We start from the raw sequence: 19657 nt of genomic DNA on the forward strand, positions 1-19657 counted from the left end.
CAAGTCTGAACTTTTAAAACTTACTTTTTCCTTTTTTATATTGTTTAATGTTTAGGCAGTTTGAGGAATCTCTTTATACTTTTGAAACATTCACCCAAATTCAGGGAGCGCTGTATAAATATACACTTGACAGACTGTATAAATGATAAGTATGCACAATTCCAATGGAATTTTTGGATGCCAAATGTTCCTTGAAAAAAACCAAGTGGAATATAGTTTGGGGAGGGTACTAGGAAAAAGGCAAAATACAATATAACTCAAGGACTTAAATGCTTGGTAGAACCAATTTTATCTCAAAACTTAATGCTGTCTGGCAGTCAAAGGATCTTTTCATGTCAAATTTTTAATATTTTGTGTCTACTTGCTTTACCATCTGACTAAGATAAATAATCTCGTGATTGTTTTCAGCCTGCATTTCACTTTGGTTCATTTGATTAATCTAAGTGGTACAATATCTCAGTCTTTCCAGATGTTCTATAAATTCACCTGGAAATACCTAGGTGAAGTTTCACTGAACACAGCCTTCATATTTGATACATGGAATTTCTCTAAATGGTGCCGTGCAACCTGGTATAAGGAACAGGTTGGAAGGCAAACTGTCCTCAGTGTGTTTCATAAGCTGATGTGGGACAGGATTTCTTTTCGCTGCTGTGTCAGTATATCAAAATCATACCTGGACATCAATCAAATTGTATCTGAAGCAGAAAAGAACATTACAAATAAATAAATACCAGCTTTTCCTCTACATTAAACAATGTGTATTAATGCATACTTTCTGCATGTCCATTGCAGTAGATATTTCTTATAGCATGGATAATATAAGAAACTACTCTAAAACATGACTATTTAACTTTCCAAGTCAATTCACATTTATCTTTGGCACTGCTTATACCAGTTTCTCAAGATGCCACTTCTATTTTCTTCTTTTCTTATAGAATCGTTATATTCATAATGGCAAGCTGGAATTATTTTTGAAATACTGTATATGATATTGCAAAAATATGTCAAAACCACAGTATTAAAAATAACCTTCTTTTAATTCTTCTTTCCTGAAGTCCTGGCACTACTTTGTCTATCCCTTGAAAATTCTTCTGATATAAAAAACAACTCTATAGTAATTATGAAATATATTACCTGCCATAATATAGCCAGTATTTTTCTTCCCTAAAACCCCATTAGACTATCGTTATTTGAGTATTGGCAATTCCTAAGTCAGTATGAATCTCTGCCTAACAAAATATAGTGAAGAGGAGTTTTACTTCTAAATACACATTTGAACCAGGGCAAAGGGAGAAACAAAAAAAGATGCAAATCTACTCAAAACATCCCTGTGTACTCACAATATTGACCATGAAAACTACAAATTCCAGTCAGGTAGTTCCTTGATTTCATGGTGCAGCCAACTATTTAAATAGTGGTGGTTATAAAGAAAACTTAAGAGTTTTATTTTTCTGCCTGGAGCTAAAACAAACAAAAAAAAATATTGCAAGGACATTGCATAGAAACACACACACAAACAAATATACTGCCCATTTGGGAAACAGCAAATTCCATCATAGTTTGAGTCTAGTTTAGTAAATATAATTGGATAAACTCTTATGAGCTGCAATGTGTGAAAAATACAACACGTGGATTTTAAAAATTATTTTTAGAAAACAACTTCAAAAACATTTTCAGTTACATAATAAATCAGGCATTTTTTTTACTATGCCAAAAATATGGAAAAATCAACCAATAAAGCTGTCTGAATACAGTGGGTCAAAAAAGAGATGCCAGAGAATTGCATTCTTCTGTATTTTTCTTGTACACATATATGGACATATATATACATTTCCAACCTTAAAAAGTTTCACACTTGCTTTGTAGCTAGATTTGCTATCTACAAGTTTCTTCCTGATTCTTGAAGAAGTGTCACATACAAAGATTAAATAATACTATACAACAGTGAAATAATTTTAGTTTTCAGAAAGAGTTCAAACCTATTCTGTTCCTATCCTGCAAGTACAGAGCATATCTATTTGTAGATACTCCTATTTTCTATTTGTGCCACCTCCACACCCATTTATATTTTAGAGCTCAAGAACACACAATACCAAGCCAGAAAACTGGAGTGGCTGTGATTTATGCCAATCATTTACATTGAAGCTAACAGAGATGCCTGATACTATCTCTGTATTTTATTACTCTCAAAGTGCACTTGTGTTAGCCATTAACATACCAGTGCTGGCCATTGCCTTCTCACAGAAAAAACCCCAAAACTCTAGCAACAAAAATATCAGTGGGCATGAAAAATGTTTTGAGAGGCTGAAGAATGGTACATTTGTCTTTGTGTCCAACAACTAATAAAGCCCATGGGATTACAAACCAACCCTTTAAAAAAAGTGATGTATTTTTTTGTTCTTAGGAAAAAAAAAAGAAAAAAGAAAAAAAACAGTAAAAAGAAATAAAGTAGCTTCTGAAATTCAACACAAACGCACTGTACATGGCTTTTTAATTTCTTTTTTTTCCTTTATTGCAGCATAATCAGGTTTAATAGCACAGTAAGACCCTAAACAAAACAAAGATTAAGGACGACTTTTGACTGTACTTAAGGTGGTTGAGCTAAGTGAAACTACATTGGAAACATCAGTGAAGAGCTAGGAACCATGCTCACTTAAACAGTAAAATTTGAGTTGCTCAGGATAACAGTAACATGGATTTAATTTTGCCATGGGAGATTGGAAGAGTTTCCCATAGAGAAATACACTAAAATAACATGTTACCATTCTGTATATTTCTGATAATCCTTTTTGTTAAATAATTGAAAACCAAAGTTGAAATACTTACAAGAATTAAATGAAAGACACTGGCAAACATTTTTGCAAAAGAAAGAAATCTTCTATCCAAAATGCAGTTTAAGAACTGTGGTATGAATTTGTCATAGATAAAACCCTGTGAGGGACATCAGAGAACCCACAAATATTTGTGGAATGAACCGCAATCTGTACACAGAAGTTAACAAATGTTTCATTACAAACGGGATACGCTTTTCTCAGGAACAGAAGCACACAACTTGCATTATAGTTACCTTGAGATCCTGCTAGAATTAAAAACGCTACAAAGAAAAGAAATCTGCTTCATATGATATTGGAAAATACTTTTCAACAAAAAGCATTTGTTGAAACCAGATGTGATGGAAATTATATTTACTCACAAGCAGTTAGGAAGAAAACTGTACAGAATAATGAATTTTAAAAGCTGTCCTCAGTTCTGTTAGAATAAATTATTTACTGCAGCCAAGACTTTAGAAGTTAATTTTCAGTGTATAAGACAGAAAATCAACCTTGATATATGAATTCAATAATATATTTTAAGAATCAGCAAAGTCAAGTCTGGGAAGAAACTGTAAGGAATTTGTGTAAAGCAAAGGAACATTACTTAAGTAATTCATACAGAGGAACCACTCCAGTTCTTAACATAGCATTAATTTTTAAGAACCAGCTAATTATTTTGTCCCATGTTAATAGAAACCCAAACACCTCCCCTCATTCTCTCCTATATTTTACAATAACAGGCACAATATAAAGCTCCTTGTTCAGGAAAAAGAAATATTAAAGGGAGGTAACTTGAAGAAATGCATAACCTTCAATAACATTGCTTTAAAACATAAAACATGAAACACAAAACACGACTCATATAAAAAATAACTCCATTTTTAACATTACTCTTTATTTCCCAGTATAATCTGAAAAATTTTTCATGGCATTAAAGTTGCTGAGTATGTAAACTGTGAGAGGTTTTCTGGGATTTTTAAGTAGTATTTAGTGTGTTTTTTCTTTGTCTCTGTGCCCTTGTTTACCTTTTTAAAATGTTATAGTCTATTTAATAATGTTAATGCTGAATCTGAGAACTATTTAAAAATTCTTAGCACACAGTGTTAAATTCTGTTCTGTTTCAAAAGCTCAGATCATGATGGCAGATCAAGCTGATCCAAGTCCAGGCTGTTAAAATACACCTTCTTGTAAAGGTTAATCCTTGTGTGTTTATACAATAAATAGGTTCAGGATAATAATCTTACTGAATACAATTGCCTGATGGCCCAAACATTTTTTTATTTCTTTCAGGTCCCTCAGCCTGCTCCTTATACACAAGTACAAACAGCAACATCATGAAGATGTAGATATTAAAAGAGTTCAAATTTAGATTTACAATTTAAATGGGCACCAATCTCATTGCCCAATGACTGTGGATAAAGTAATGTTAAAATACTGACATTACATTCATCCCACTCTGGGCTGCCCCAAGGAAGCCCAGGGCTACACTTTACTCCTTTAATCCCTTCACTGGGCATGGCTGGTCTGCACATCACTTGCTTGGATGGGAGAGTGAGAGACTTCTCTACTCAAAGAACTCTCCAAGTATCTGACATGTTTTCTCTCCCCTGTAGTAAAACAAGAATTGCTTTAGAGAGGAAAATATTTTCAAATGGGAGAAAGGGCCATTATTATACTTAAGGGAAGCAAATAGATACAGACTACAGACTTGAAGACGTAGATTTCAGTTCTGGTTAAAGAGAAAGAGACACGAGATAGATGAACAAGTGCAATAACCTTAGGTCTCAAGAAGAAAAAAACACCCCTATGCATAACAAGTATTTAGAATCTTAGGACTAGGAAATATCAAGGCAAGAAGTTCAAGAAACAGAGCAGAGCAGAATACAATGAAAAGTTTAAAAGGATTAAAATTAACCAAAAAATTCAAACAATTTCTTTGATTTATTTTGATTGGTTTAATCACAGCAGAACTGCAGTTTTTTGGAAAAAAAGGGAAACTGAAAAAAACAATTTTAAACAGCATCTCAAACCAGCACAGATGACAGAAATCCTAATCTCTCCTCCACTCAGTCACCCTAAATATATTATACATTTCAAAACTGAGGTTGTATGAATTTCATGTGGCAAGCTCTGCAAATACCACACAGAAAATATTAATTGTGTTAAAACATTATTTAAGACATCAAGAAGTATCAGAAGACCAAGGAAACTCTAAGTTCAGGCTGCTGTGTTTCTCTAACTTAACCCTGACTTCGCAGAAGATATAGTAGTTAAGATCTCACACAGCTGAGGAATCTTTTTATAGAACCAAGTATAGCACATGAGCACAGCAGAGACAGCAATGCCCTTGTGCAAGTTTTACTTTAAAACTGCTATTTTCTTCTGACCTGAAGCTATTTAACGATAGCATCCTAATAAGTGAAAGAAATGGAGTGCAAGCTACAATAAATCATAGAAAGAACACAGCCTTTGTAGACTCCATTTTGAAGAGATGCATCCGTGATGCCTGGCTCGTAAGTTCACTGCTAAACTGTCCAACCTGAGAAATTCCTGATCCTGATCCTGCACACACAATCCAGTTTAAAGAGAGTCTGAATACCCACTCCCAGTTCTAAATCACACAGAGGTGATAGAATGAATGACACCAGAACAATGAAACGATTCAACCACACTAAATTCAAATGCTTTGTGCATTAATCTAGGACAGTTAAGCACTAACCATGCCTGGTTTGCACACACACATCACATTTGCCACTGAACTAGTCCACAGCCAGGGGAGACCATTGCAGTGTCCTGCACTGCTGAAGAACAGGCACCTACCTCCACAAGCTGCCCAAGGTCAGTGGTTCTCCTCACCATGCCCCAACACTGGAGTCTCTCCCAAACATGTGAGCAAGGGCCCATGGTCTTCCAGATCAAATCTGAACAGTTTGGAGAGATTTATGAAGCTGCTCTTTGAAATCTCCACCTGCCTCTAAACCAGGGCTTTTGGCCATATACAAACTCATCTCTGTCAATCTCCATGCAAGTTCATTCCTGCTCCCCACACCTCCACAAGAAGGACTGGGATGCTGCTAGTGACAAGAACCCAGTTGTGCAAACACATCAGCCAAGCCAGAAGCACAAGAGCTTTGCAAATAAAATGCATATTAAGCCCTCAAAACAACAATACAAAAAACAAAAGTAACAATAAATCATTGAGGAAAATCACCATTTTTAAATTAAAATATTTTTAATATATGCACTGTTTAAGACTTACTAGACTTCAAAAATACCTTTATCAATCCAGTTTTTCAGCTTTGATCTGTTTAAATTAATTGGCTATTCCTTTGAATTTATTCTTTATTGATATGTACTTGTTTCTCTTTTCCCCTTAACATATTTAATAAGGTTTTCAAAAATGATTAACAACAAATGGAAGCTTAAATGACACAATGCCATTGCTCTTTGATAGGAATGTTTCTATGAAGTATATTTCAATTTCCTTTCTCTGAGGAACTGCACAAAGAAATTAAAACTTATTGTATGAATCAGGTTCTGTGCTAAGTGACAGAAAAATACATGTATTGAGAACAGTGATTAAATTTATCAATTAAAGAGAAAAGTAAAGTTGTATAAATTTTTTTCTTATAGAATTTATTTTATTTTTACTCTTACATTATAAGGAAATGTATTTCAAATACATGTATTTAGAAAAATAAGTTATGTTGAGGACTCCTGTAAAACTCACAAAGAAATTTCAAGTAAAAACAAGTTTCATAGTTAATGCTGAACGTTTTTAAAGCCAAATTCCAAATATAAATTTAGCTTTGAATAGCTTTTGGTATTGGATAATTAGCAAGCTACATTTCTGAAACTAAATGGGCAGTTCCAGCTGTTATTTTACAATTAGTTTCCACTGAGAGCTTTAAATTAATAACTGCTGCAATAGCCTCAAACATGCCAATGCTAATTAGAAGTGGTGTTTGCATGTAATGCTATCCATATATATGAATATTTTACTGGGCAAAAGGTCTAAGCACACTTTTTTTTTGCTTCTCTGCTAAACACAGAAGAGAGAAAGACTTTACTTTCAAGCCCTACTCCAGAGAGTAGTCTAGGATTCTTACAGAAGATAAAGATGATTTTCCTAAGTCTTTAGACAACTTCATCCTAAAAAACATATGTTTAAGTACCATTTCAAAGAACCATATTTAGAACTTGCTATTTAGTATAAATATTTTTATTTACACCCCAATTCAACAACTATTAATTCTAAAGATTATTAAATACATAAAGAAACAAGATTTAATATTCAAATTATATGCAGAGAGAATTCTGTTAAAAAAAATCTTCAGAAATAAAATCGTCCTGGTTTGAAATCTGAAAAAAATTAGTGAATAAATTATGGGAGTGATTTCAAAATCTCTGCTGTTACAATTCTTTTTCCTTAACACAGATAGATGAGAACTTAAAAGGATGATAATGCAATCCCATTTCACAACTTATATGGAATAAAAGACATACTTTCAAAAAACTAAGAATTTCTTCTCCTAATTTTTTTTCCTATATAACATTACCCTGCAGCTTTAATAATTTGAAATTTGCGAAAAACTCCAGTAGAGATTTCACAATATACTAAGGCTGATAGTTTTCCTAATTCCCTATGGTACATATGGACAATTTAATAAGCAGCTCACATTTCCCTCAAAAACTATGTGCATACTTTTTTTTCACTGATTATCTTTGTTGCCTTTATTCAGAGAAGAAGAAACTCTGATCGGCATGAACTAATTCCTTCTTTGCCTACCAGATAAACTTCAACAAAGTATTAAAAACTACAATAGGTAAAATAGAAAATAAGTCTTAATAGAACCTTTGTAGAATAATCAACTCTTTTAAGGAAATTATGCATATTGGGTCCATATTCTGGGAAACATTTAGTTATCTTAATGTTAACTTCTATGCAAAAAGAGAACAATTTTTAAACTGCTTTGTTTTGAAAAGGAAAATATAAAAAAATTAACTTTTTACACATAATAAAACTATAGAAAATGCAGACTTTTTGAAGAATAATTTCAAGGTATAGTTTTTCAAATATAAATACATCAAAATATTTCTGACGAGAAGATGCTTACAGATGTGGGTGCTGTTGAAAAGTTTTGAAAAGCGTTTGATTTTCCAAACCACATTTGAAAGAAAAAACAGATTTCCACACAGACTGCTGGCTATGTATGTGCTTCTTTCATAAATTCCTTGAATCATTTTTTCCTTCCTTTCACTCCAGCACTATCAGTACAGACACAGAAAATTGTTTATTACTCCTTATTTCACTGATGGACTTTTGTTAACCAGTTATGGTCATTACATATTTATTACAAGGATGTTTTAGATGGAGTTCCTTGAAATAAATAGCAGTTATTCTGTAAGTACAATAGCTTTGTTTTGCTATTTGCAAATGTTTGAGAGTTAAACAGTGAAAAAAAAGTAAACCACAAAAATGAAAAAATTATAAAAAGAAAAGGGCTTGTATTAATAAAAAATTCAATGAAAAAATAATAAAATCTACAGCTACCTTTTCATGAGTCAACTCTTTACATATATTGTTTTTGTGAGGAAGGGCATGTCTAAAGAATTTCCATTTACATTCACAAATTGGAAACAGTCTAGGGACAGCTTTATGCTTTGATCTATGAAAGATCTACACATGAAAATGACCATAGAATACTCAGACCTGGACTATTAAGCTTTGATATATGACATGAATGAAATCCTTGGATCTCAAAAATGATGAATCCAGAGCGTGGACAACAATTAGGTTCTTTACTGGCCAAGTTGAGGAAAGCTTGGGATTCTGCTTACCTAAACTCCCAGAACTTGATAGTTTGGCAGTATTATTCCTGATAAGTACAAGACCTTTACACAACAGCCTCTAGTCTTTAGACTCTTTGTCAGTAATTTCATTTCTGCATTAGCAGTATTGTAACTCAACATTATTTTACTCTATCTGTTCATGGACACTCCCTAAAACTCCATTAATTACTGTTTCACAACAGTTTGCTAAATACAACCCTATTGGGGATGATCAGCAGTTACCTACATAATCAATCAGAGCATTTGCACAGTATTTGGTGTAATAGGCCCCTTATCCCAATACGGAAGCAGAACCAATGTCATCTCAATTTCAGCTTCATACTTAAGCATACCCATGCATCTACTTCCTCTTATTTTTTTCAGTCAGAGAACCAGAATTTTTGGATCTTGTGATGAAGTTTTACAATCATTTCCCTATTGATAGTGCCCAGTTCTGCTGGTACCTTAGCAGAACTAGTGCTAGTCACTGTTCATAACCCAAACATATACACTTTTAAAAAATTCATTAAAAGTTAATCAGTAGCTAAAGCCCACAAAAATGCAGTTCTCTCCTTTGTTGCTTAGCAAAAACTTATTTACACTGACTGACAGCTTCACAGTCTCACTTAACTGCTCTTTCCTCTCTTTAGCCAGGATAAGCAACTGCCTTACTTGCAGTCTTATCCAAAACCTCCTTTATTCTGCTCTCTGACCCCATCCCAAGGCCTTCTGATAATCTTCCAACCAACAGAACTGGCAGTTTCTTGATGGCAATGTACAGTTCTGGTACTGGAACACAAATACAGCTGGAGCTGAAGTTTAAAAATCAGAGAATCATGAAAAATCATGAAAACCAACAAACCCACTCCTACAATTGACCAGAAAAAAAAATTAAAAAAGAGACACTGTCACCAGAGAGAAATGTGTCACCATACTTTTTATAGGAGCCCTAAATTTGCTGTTATGGTGCATGTATCTTTCTTTACTACATATTAATATAAAAACTAAATTAGTCCATTTTCTACTAGAGGAAATACCCTAAGATTAATTTTTATACAATATAGGAAAATTGAAGTTACAATGTCAATACACTTCTTTCCAATTTCCTGAATCACCTGAAACTATATTTGTGCCCAAATGCTTGAGGCACGTTGTTTTTCCAATATTCCCTTTTCAGTTTAGTTCTCTCTCCAAGTTAGCACATAAGCTCCTTTTCCTAAGACATAATAGATGGAGTCACTTCAGCCTACAAGTCAAAAGTGGTCTGGTTTATTTAGTATGACCTGCAGTTGTACCAAACTTACCTTTCATGCACTGGCATTCTACTAATGATATATGAGCACATTCAGTTTTTCATGTATAAATTTATGGGACAAATTCAAAAGAGGTTTGGAAATACTGCTCAGCCTCTAGCCATGAAAATGTTTCTCAGCCTTTTCTAAAAGAACAGTTTCTAAATGAGAAGCAAAAATTCTTCTTTCTCATGAAGTACTACAAAACTGACACTAATTGCATGTGGTTGTAGTTCAGGCCTCAAGAGAAGACTGTTTAAAGCAAAGTGACACCACAAATTAAGTTTGTATCACCACTTAAGAAACACTGTAAAGACAGTGGTTCAGACAACAATTTATTTTCTTTTATTCTATTAAAAGCAGCAGCATCAAATTAGAGAAGAGAGATTGGAAAAAGACTGAAGATGACATGTTGGGATTATTACAATACTGTAGATGTTAATTCTTCAGTAACCAACAGTCCTCTGTAATTTATTTTTTTAGTCTCTTGCACTGGATATTGTACTACTTGTACCTCTGTTAATATTTACTAAGGAATCTTTCACCTAAGTAGATGAACTACATATTAAGTAAGTTTGCTCATTTTACTACTCAATTTTTAAGCATTCTGTACTAACTCCAGGTTTTTTATATAGTACCATGTACCATGGGAATGTCAAAAAGGGCAAATAGTTCATAAGAAGAACACTCATATCTGGAGAAACAAATACTAATATTACACCCAACATCATGTGTTAATAATATCCCACTTTTTATTTCTTGTATACAGACTGTATGTCCCTTCCAAACCCTTTGCATTATTTTTATTTTAAAAAATCTGAAAAATGGTGGAATTAACTTTACTTAGAACTCCAGCAGTCTAACAGCAATGACTGCCATATAAGACAATGAAGAGATATCTTCAAGCACACTTTTTAAGTACACTTTGCTCTAGATCAAAGAATTTGTAATTAGAAAACTGATCTATTTCAACCCCAAACAGGAATATTAATATTTTAAATTTTAAAAGTATTAATTTTTATTATCTGAAAATCTAGAAACTTGCTTAAACAGATTAAGACAATCACCTTCTTCTCAAATCCAAAAGACCACCCACTATCAACTTCAATATTGTCCTACAGAACACTGCAAAGTAACTTGATGCTTTGCTCTGAAACATCTTAGAAACAGTAAAGCTAGTATAACTGGATGATTAAAGAAGGAAAGAGAAGACCAAGTCATTTGACAGATGCAGAGAAATTAGGGGGAGTGGTCATTGAAACTGAGGAAATCACTTGAAGTGGTCACTTTTCAAGTGAACATTTCCTAATTTTCAAGTGAAAACTCAGAAAAAGACATAGGAAGCATGATGTTGGGAGACTGGTCACAAAATGCCAGTAGCAGTCTGATGAGAGGTGTCTCTGGCCCAGTGCTTATTTCTACCTTACTCATTTGATGTGATTTCTAATGAGGACTTAAAGGAGGCATTAAAACTATGAAAACCAAACACACACTACACAAATCTTTTCTGGAACATTTATGTATATAAGACCCACAGGACCATAATCCAAAATAGCCTCAAAACCTTTAAGTAAAGGAGTGATTTGAAAAGCACTGAATTTCAGCATTTCAGGTTAAGCAACACAGGCAAAGATAACAGACCCAAAAATGTCAACTGGCATAGCTTCATTGATTTTAGATGTAAATGAGTTTCTTACTCACTGGTTTGTAATGTGCATACAAGGAACATCACACAGTGACTGAAATGACCTTACAGCAGCTGCTAATTGCAGATTCCAGTTTATGATCAGGCATTTTTCTGATGAAGTTTTTGTTGCTATGAGGAGAGAGAAACCTACATTTGGGTCTCTGACTCTTAAAGCAGGAATCTCCTCAGACAGAAAGAGTAGAAGCAGGAAGAGCCTGTACAAATATCTCTTTCAGCTATGAGCACATGGAGAGCTGGATCAGGCCCTGCCACCCAAAGCCACTACTAGTGCCAGGCTGTAAGACTTCTTCCATGAAAGCTCCATAATACAAAAGATACAATGCTCATTTTAAAACAAAAAGGAAAAAAAAACCAGAAAGGATAAACTACTATAACCAAACATACAAGCAAACCCATTAATTTAAATGTTTCCACATGGAAATATGAATAAAAAGACTCTCTTACAACTTCTAAGTGATCAGAAGTGAAATTGGAGATATTTCATGGTCTCCTAAAAATCCTAGTCTTGACAAAAGTAAAACTTGCTGTCATTTTCTAGGCAGTAAATGTTTTACTGCTGGGAAAAGATTTTGATGTTTGTAATTTCTATTGAAGAGCACTATGAAGTAGTTAAAAATATTGCCACATCTGAAAAACAGACCAACGGGAAGTATAAGACACTTGTTCATCTGTATTTCTGTGACTTTTCTCACTTGGTATTATTTGCAACCCTACTTTCATGTCTGGCAACAGTGCCAACTCCACTAAGGATCATATATTACTTTTATCATGTTGATTACATATGTTCACCAGTTTTGCTGCCTATATACGATTAGTGTGGTTTGCACATACTTAGTGACACAATCCAGAGCATGACATTTTCACAGAAAATGTGTTTACTGGGAAAGGGCTCCTTAGAAGTTTGCATTCCTTTAAGCTTTGATCTACATGACATCAAGAATCCTACAGTTTGAATATATGTTTACCATTTATATTATTAAGATCTATCTCCTTCTAACTATATGGCTACTGAACATTTTGGAAGTCACAAAAAATTTCCTTTTCTCTAAGGTGAACTTCATAGTAGATGAATAAAAGAAAACCTCTTAAAATGTTCTCATCTGAGAGTTTAAACTTCACAGTGATTTGACATTTAAATTCTGTTATTCATCAGCACTCCACAGCAGAACTTGATTTGTCTAAATGGATTTGAAAGCCCACAAGTGAAGAAAATCAGAAAAACCTGGTTTTGAATATCAAAAGATTGTATGTGAAAAGTATTTTTACAGGCTGCATGTACCCTTTTTATTGATCAATTAACTTCTCCCAGAATGAATTTTTCTGAGACCATATATGAAAAACCAAATCCCTCCCCTGACACTTACTGATAAATGTCTTTTCTGAGCACAGCTCTGCTGAGAGGGTTGTCAGCCTGAGGAGCCATAGAGACAGATCCAATCTTGAGAACCAATGTGTCTTCTTTAATTGATGGATTAGCTGTAGTTAGGAGAAGAGAAAATATGTGTTTGATTAAAAGTCAAATGCACATAGCAGGGACCCTGAAAAACTATTTCTTAAAAAAATGTACATAAGAATATTTGCTAAGAATTCAATTTTGCACAGGAGCAATATAAAATCAATAGCCCTGCTGTGATACATAAAGACAAAACTATTGTAATTTCATTTCCCCAGAGTTTTATCACACCACTGAATCCTGGTCTGTGACTTCTCATTCTCTCTGACACTTATTTTTTTGAGGGGGGAGTTGGATTTATTCCAAAATTACTTCAGACATTTTATCACAGATTTGTGATCTGTTTGTTTCTCCAATAACTATTTGGTGAAATATCAGCATGTAAACCACTCTGAATTGTGCACCCTTTTTATTATGGGCCTATATCTTTAGATGTAAAACATTAGAGGATATCACAGTATAACCATCCTGGTAGCATTTGGAATCGCCTGCAACACACATGAAAAGTTCAAACACAAGGACTGAAACAAGAGAATCTGAAATCTGACACATATACAAAGAACAAGATGTAATACTGGACAGTAAATTTCACATCAGTAACAAAATTATTCCAAGAAGAAAAATCTCTGCTTTCCACTTATCTCCATAATTTTCAAATTTCAGCCACATCTAAAGTTTCTTAGTTTTAAAAGCAGTGGTCATATTAGACAGAAAATCAAAGTTCTGCCCAGAAATAAAATAACACCATATTTTTTGTAGAAAGCTAATTCTGTCAGCAGGCACAGACAAAGCACTTGGATAAGGCTGTGCTCAGAAGACTCCATATTAACTAGGAAACTCTGCAGCACGTGTGATGCAAGTTCAAAGAGTTCATCATGGGAAGGGAAACTGTTCACTGCAACACCTGTGTAACAAGGATGGAACGACATCACACCTGCTCCCACATCCAAGGAAGTTCTGCAAGACTCTCATATACAAGTTTTGAAAACAATATTGCAGTAGAAGCCCCCCAAAGCAAAACAAAACTATTTACAGATGGTTTGGTTGCTAGAAATAAGATACTCGAGTTAAGCTGATGAAAAACTTAATTTTTTAGTAAATCTGAACTCATATATTCAAAAATTAATAAGGCACTGTAAGGCCAGTTTTAAATTAAGAAAAATCACATTAATAAAACTGGCTGGTTTCTAGAGTCAAATAACTTCATAAAATGAATTCATATCTCCATTCATTAAGCCATGCTTTTCAAAATGTCCTTGCAGATATTAAAAAATTTGAGAGAAAAAACATCTATGCTACTATGCTATTTTTAAAACATACTTACAATTTAAATATACTTATAATATAATACTGTGCATACATTATTGTATCTTTAGAATATAAGTACAATCCAGGCAAATCTTAGAGACTCAAGTGCAAAGATGTTGTTCATAATCTCATTTGGTTTTATCCACTCATCTCAGTCATCTTCTTGCTGAGCTAAATACATTATGCTCCTTTAATCCTTCCTTTTGAGCCTCTTTGTCTAGCACTTACCATTTTCGATACTTTTCAGCACCCTCTGCTTTTATCAAAACCCAGTTTTACAACAGAAAGCAAATTGGACATGAATGTCCAGCATCTGCCATATGCAGAAGTACAGCTACCTCCCTTATTCTTTTACATCAGTCCACTGTGACCCTCAAGCTGTTCCAGCCTCTCTTTCCCAGAATAGTCCCTCCAGTCCCAAAGACCCAGTGTGTATAAAATGTTCCCTTGATTTATAACTTCAGCTTTAGAAGATTTATTGTATTTTCTACAAGCAGTGATGTAAGCACAGTAACCCAGATGCATGGCCTCAGGAAATTCTTTGCAACATTAGCTGATGATAGCAGCAATGGTTTTATATTTACTTTCAGACTACTAACACCAATTTCATTTATTATTCCCAATTGATGAGTTTTTGTGGGATATTTTTTTAGATTCCTGGTTAGCCATTTTTGATTCATTTAACATTTCCACAGAGACAGTATGGGGATGTATTTAAATTAAATACTATGAGACAAAATGTCCAACTCCCTAGAAAAGTCTAAGCATATCAAATCTTTGCAAACGTTTTATCAAGTAAGAATTGAAACCACAATGAAGAATGGAAATCAGATGTTTTTTAGAAGTATAATTTTCCATAAAACCATATTTATTATCATGTAATAAATATGTAATTCTTTATTAACTGAATCCTGTAATATTTTTTGCTTTATGTTCTCAGAGGGAGAACAATAAAACTACCTGTCTTAATTTTATTTGAACATTACACTTTTCATTTTACTAGATAAACCTTCAGCTGTCTAAAACCTGTTCTCCCAAGGTGTGTTAAAAATTAGCCTCAGAAGACCAATACCCCTGAGCACAACTTACTCAGCCTGACTGATTTGAAACTTTAATAGTGAGGAGGATGTTACAGACCATATGTTATGACAGACTTCAAAGTAGAGAATCATGCTCATGTGACAAGAATATATCACTTCTACAAATGCAGGACATACATTTATTCAGTGTGTTGCCTTTTCTTTTCCACTATCAACAAATTTATCATCTCCTTTATAGTGATCCCTGATATTTTGCTCCTAGTACACACAAAAAAAGAGTTGCTATTGTCCTCAGACCAGCCAGATGTGTATTTTTCTGTCTTTACAACTTACCAGGTTTTTTTGCAATTTATAATTTCTACTTATAATCTTCTGCTATGCAGTAATTCTGGTTCCTACTTGCCATATATTGCTTTCATATATTTAGTTACCTTTACTTCAATGCTGAGTAAGTGCAAAATGTTGGCCAGAGCTTGAAACATCACCTGATATATTAAAAAATCACTCAGAGAAAGCAGCATTGCTTATTGCCAAGGACAGAATGCTGCCCTCAAATCCACCATAAAAATAAATGCTGCTGCAAAAACCATGAAACTAAAACACTATAGAAATGTGTGGGTGTAGTCATGCATGCATGTATGCAAATTCCTCAGAAGAAGAAACATGATTCTGATTATTTCAGTGTTTGTCTACTGCAATTCATTGTGGAAGTTGCGAGTAAACAACAGATTTTCTTTTTTTAAAAATTAACTATACATGTAAAGTCACAATCACTTGTGGGGTTTGGGAGAAGGATAGTTTTTGTAGCTATCAGGATGCACAAGGTATGAACAGCAGACAACTGACTAGAAGAGAAACTAAAATAATTTCTCTGCTTTTACTGAAGTGATCACAAACTGAAACACACAGGTCTTACTGGACTGAAAATCTCTCCTAGTCAATAAACAATGAATGAGGATCTTATGGAGGCATATCACCAGAAGATATAACACTCTTCTAACCTAACACAACAGAGATGTGGGTCTTATTCAACTCTTGCTCCTTATTGTTTCTAATTCTATTGTTCTTGAAGACAATAAGCAGGAGAAGAGGGAAGTCATCTTTTTCATTTTCAAAAACAAATAAACTTTGGGAAATCTGGGGTGAAAGAAGAAATGAAAGAACAGTACCAATTTCCAATGATGCTATTTTCGAGTCTTCCAGTGGAAGAATGTAACTGGCTTTCTTATTAATTAAGATAATCTTTAGCATTTTGCTTGAAAAGAACTGCTTTTCTTCCTGCATTGACTACTTAACCACAGCAATTCTGTTCTTTGCAGGCATTCTTAAGCAAGAAACAGCAAAAAGACAAAGTTTTTTTATAATTTCTTTCTAATGAAGTATACAGCTACAGAGCTACAAAAACATACTTTTACAAAAGATTTCCTTGACAGCGTGCCCTAGAACTCCCTTCCAAATAGAATCATAATTCTTCCTTGCCAAGACAGCCAGTCTAATTTTATCTTCCTGTGTTTTCAGCAATCCCAGTTGGAAAATTGTAGAGGATGCTGGCAAAAAAAAAAAAATCTATGTAAATTCTCACTGCGTGCACTTCTTGCAATTAGGTTATGAGAAAAATATAAAGACTATACTCTTAGGATTATATTGTGTGTTGTAAATAATGCAAAAAAAATGGCTCCATACCTAAAGAATTTATGTAAATGTATCATGACATTAGTAAAATACTACTTTTTTTAATCTCTAGAAGAGTTGTGAGAAGTGAAATGTACTCCTATGAGCTGTTACATGGTCCAGTTTTACCATCAGCTTCTCTATTTTTATATATAGATTGTAATAGGGATGAAAATATGTTTTTACATACATAGGGAAAATATTATCTTACAGAACAAGTATTATCCATTGATCAAATAGCTATTTATGAACATCTTACACTGCCCAAACTCTGTAAATACCTGAAAGCCTCTTGCACGAGAGAGCTGGACTAGATTCAACTAAAACGCTAAACCGTTGGGCATCATTCATAAGCTACATTTAAATAGTATTTTCCAAATTAAACTATCTACTTGCTTCCTTGCCACACGGTTTTCCAGGTGTCAATGTTCACCAGAGCTCAGGCTCCCTGCTTACACTCGACTGCTGGAACAGGTGTCCATGGAACACTCCACTGATACCAGTGTAATGCAAGCTGACACAGAATCACCACTGCAGAACTGGGTTAAGTTCTCTTTCCACAATTTTTGACCATTCTTTATAGTCACATTTGCAAACTCTATAGGTATCTAAGCAAGGATCAAATAAAAAATTAAAGGAAATTTTGAGCAAATGTGCAGAGAAGTAGCATGAATGTTAAATGTTTTCTAACTTTGACCTTTAAAACTGGAGCAATGGTCAGTGATTTAATTAGAAGTATTTGTCTACAATACTGAACAGCAAAAAATCTCTAACATAAAATACTGTACCTTCAGCAATATGATGTTCTTCCTCATTTTTGGGAAAGAAGACTCTTATTACACCTGTGTTGATATAAATCAGAGGCAAGTTTCGGGAAGTCAGAGCGTGAGTCCTCATTGGTTGGCCTGGTGACTTCCTCTTCTCCTTTTGACTCCTTGGCAACCTGGCTTGGAAAATGCTTGCAATTGCATTTAGCAAAGGAAAACAGAGGACCACATCAAAGGCCTGAGCCGAGAGAAGGATCTCATGGAGAAAATGAGGAGAACCATCAGTGTGACCTTCTGACAGCTTATGGAATGTTCTTCGTTCGTTTCTTGATATCAGTTTGTGCCGGACATTTTTTGTCACAGCTTTGGTATAAGTGAGGGAAAGAAAGCCATGTTGCTGGTGTGAACCATCTAAAAGTTTTGCAGTTGTCTGTTTCAAGGAAAAATAATTAAATAAATAAACTGCTGCAAAAATCTACATGCAAAATTCATCAATTACCATATTTCTGGTTATTTAGGATTCTGTATTTCTAGTAGCTTTCTACAGTCATTTAAATGTAAAAAAAACCAAAACACCTTTCATTTTCTTGAATGCACAGTTTGTCCACAGCTTGTCCACACTTCTCTGCATCATGTAATCTAAAACTAAGAATTTCTGAACATATTTTTCTTTTTGCATTGCTTATATTTCACGAAATTCACATCTAATCAGCAAAAAACCCCATTTATTTAAGAAACTAAATTTATCAAAGCTTTCTGATATTTTTAAGCACAGTTATATATTTTGATTCCTCCTTCATTTAAAACATTTATAGATCTCACTGCCTTTGCATTCTTCCTTCTGTATGTGCAGACACAACAGCTGTTAAAGTATCACTGGGGTGCCAAGATGGCTTCACCTCATCTCAACCTGGGTGTATAAACCACCCACCTAAAAAAGTATTGAACTGGTTTTGCCTCATCACCATTGAGTATTTAATGAAAATAGCTGTGTCCCATGCCAAAGCACATAATTTCAATATACATTGCATTGTACTTTAAAAATAACAGATTCCTTTGCTTAAGGTTTGTCTTGCTAAAGATGACAATTAAACGCTCAGCTCCTACAAGATGTATAGAACAGTTTCCGTATTACCTTTGAAAGTTTTTTAGTCATTGATAATAATGGAAAAATGTAAAAAACATTATTTAAACAATGTAATAAACATGTTGACAAAATTCTTTAAGATTATTTAAATATTAGCTTTAGTCATGTAAGTGCAAATGAAAGCAACTATATTTTGGAAGTAGTTGCTTCTTTCAGCATTTGATTAAAATCAATTTGATAGAAATCAATTTAATATAATTTAAACATTGCTTGCAGAAGAACAATATATCTTTCTTAAATAAACAGGATATATAGTTTAAATGATGGAAAAATGGAAGCTTTTAAAATTAAATTAATTAAAATAAACTGGTAAATTAAATTTACTATAAGAACTGAATCAAACAGAATAAGAGAAAGTATTCCCAATCAATTTTCATGATGAAAATAAATCGGACGATCCAGAACTTTCACTAACATAAAATATTTCATAGACCCACAAAGAGGCCAATGTCATAACATAAAGTTCTTCAAGGATAAAGAGGCTAGAAGAAAGCATCTTAAATATACTGAGATATTCCAAATCAGCAAGTAATATTCCAAGCATTTAAAAGAAAGACTCAAATATAGAATTATTAGATGTTGCATTATCATAATTAGAGAAACAACTTTTTAAGGCTGTATAAAGG

General features: G+C 33.7%; 1 protein-coding gene across 6 annotated transcripts in view; it reads right to left on the reverse strand.

Moving 5' to 3' along the window:
• VPS13B (vacuolar protein sorting 13 homolog B) overlaps positions 1-19657 on the reverse strand; it is a 425154-nt gene that overhangs the window by 161056 nt on the left and 244441 nt on the right. For all 6 annotated transcript variants that reach the window (XM_056483011.1, XM_056483012.1, XM_056483014.1 and 3 more), the window contains exons 29-30: positions 17906-18314; positions 13010-13121 (exon numbers count right to left, since the gene is read on the reverse strand). In XM_056483011.1, the coding sequence (XP_056338986.1) occupies positions 13010-13121; positions 17906-18314 (521 nt within the window). The remainder of the gene's footprint in view (positions 1-13009; positions 13122-17905; positions 18315-19657) is intronic.

This window comes from Oenanthe melanoleuca, chromosome 2 (genome assembly GCF_029582105.1).
Source record: "Oenanthe melanoleuca isolate GR-GAL-2019-014 chromosome 2, OMel1.0, whole genome shotgun sequence".
NCBI lineage: Eukaryota > Metazoa > Chordata > Aves > Passeriformes > Muscicapidae > Oenanthe > Oenanthe melanoleuca.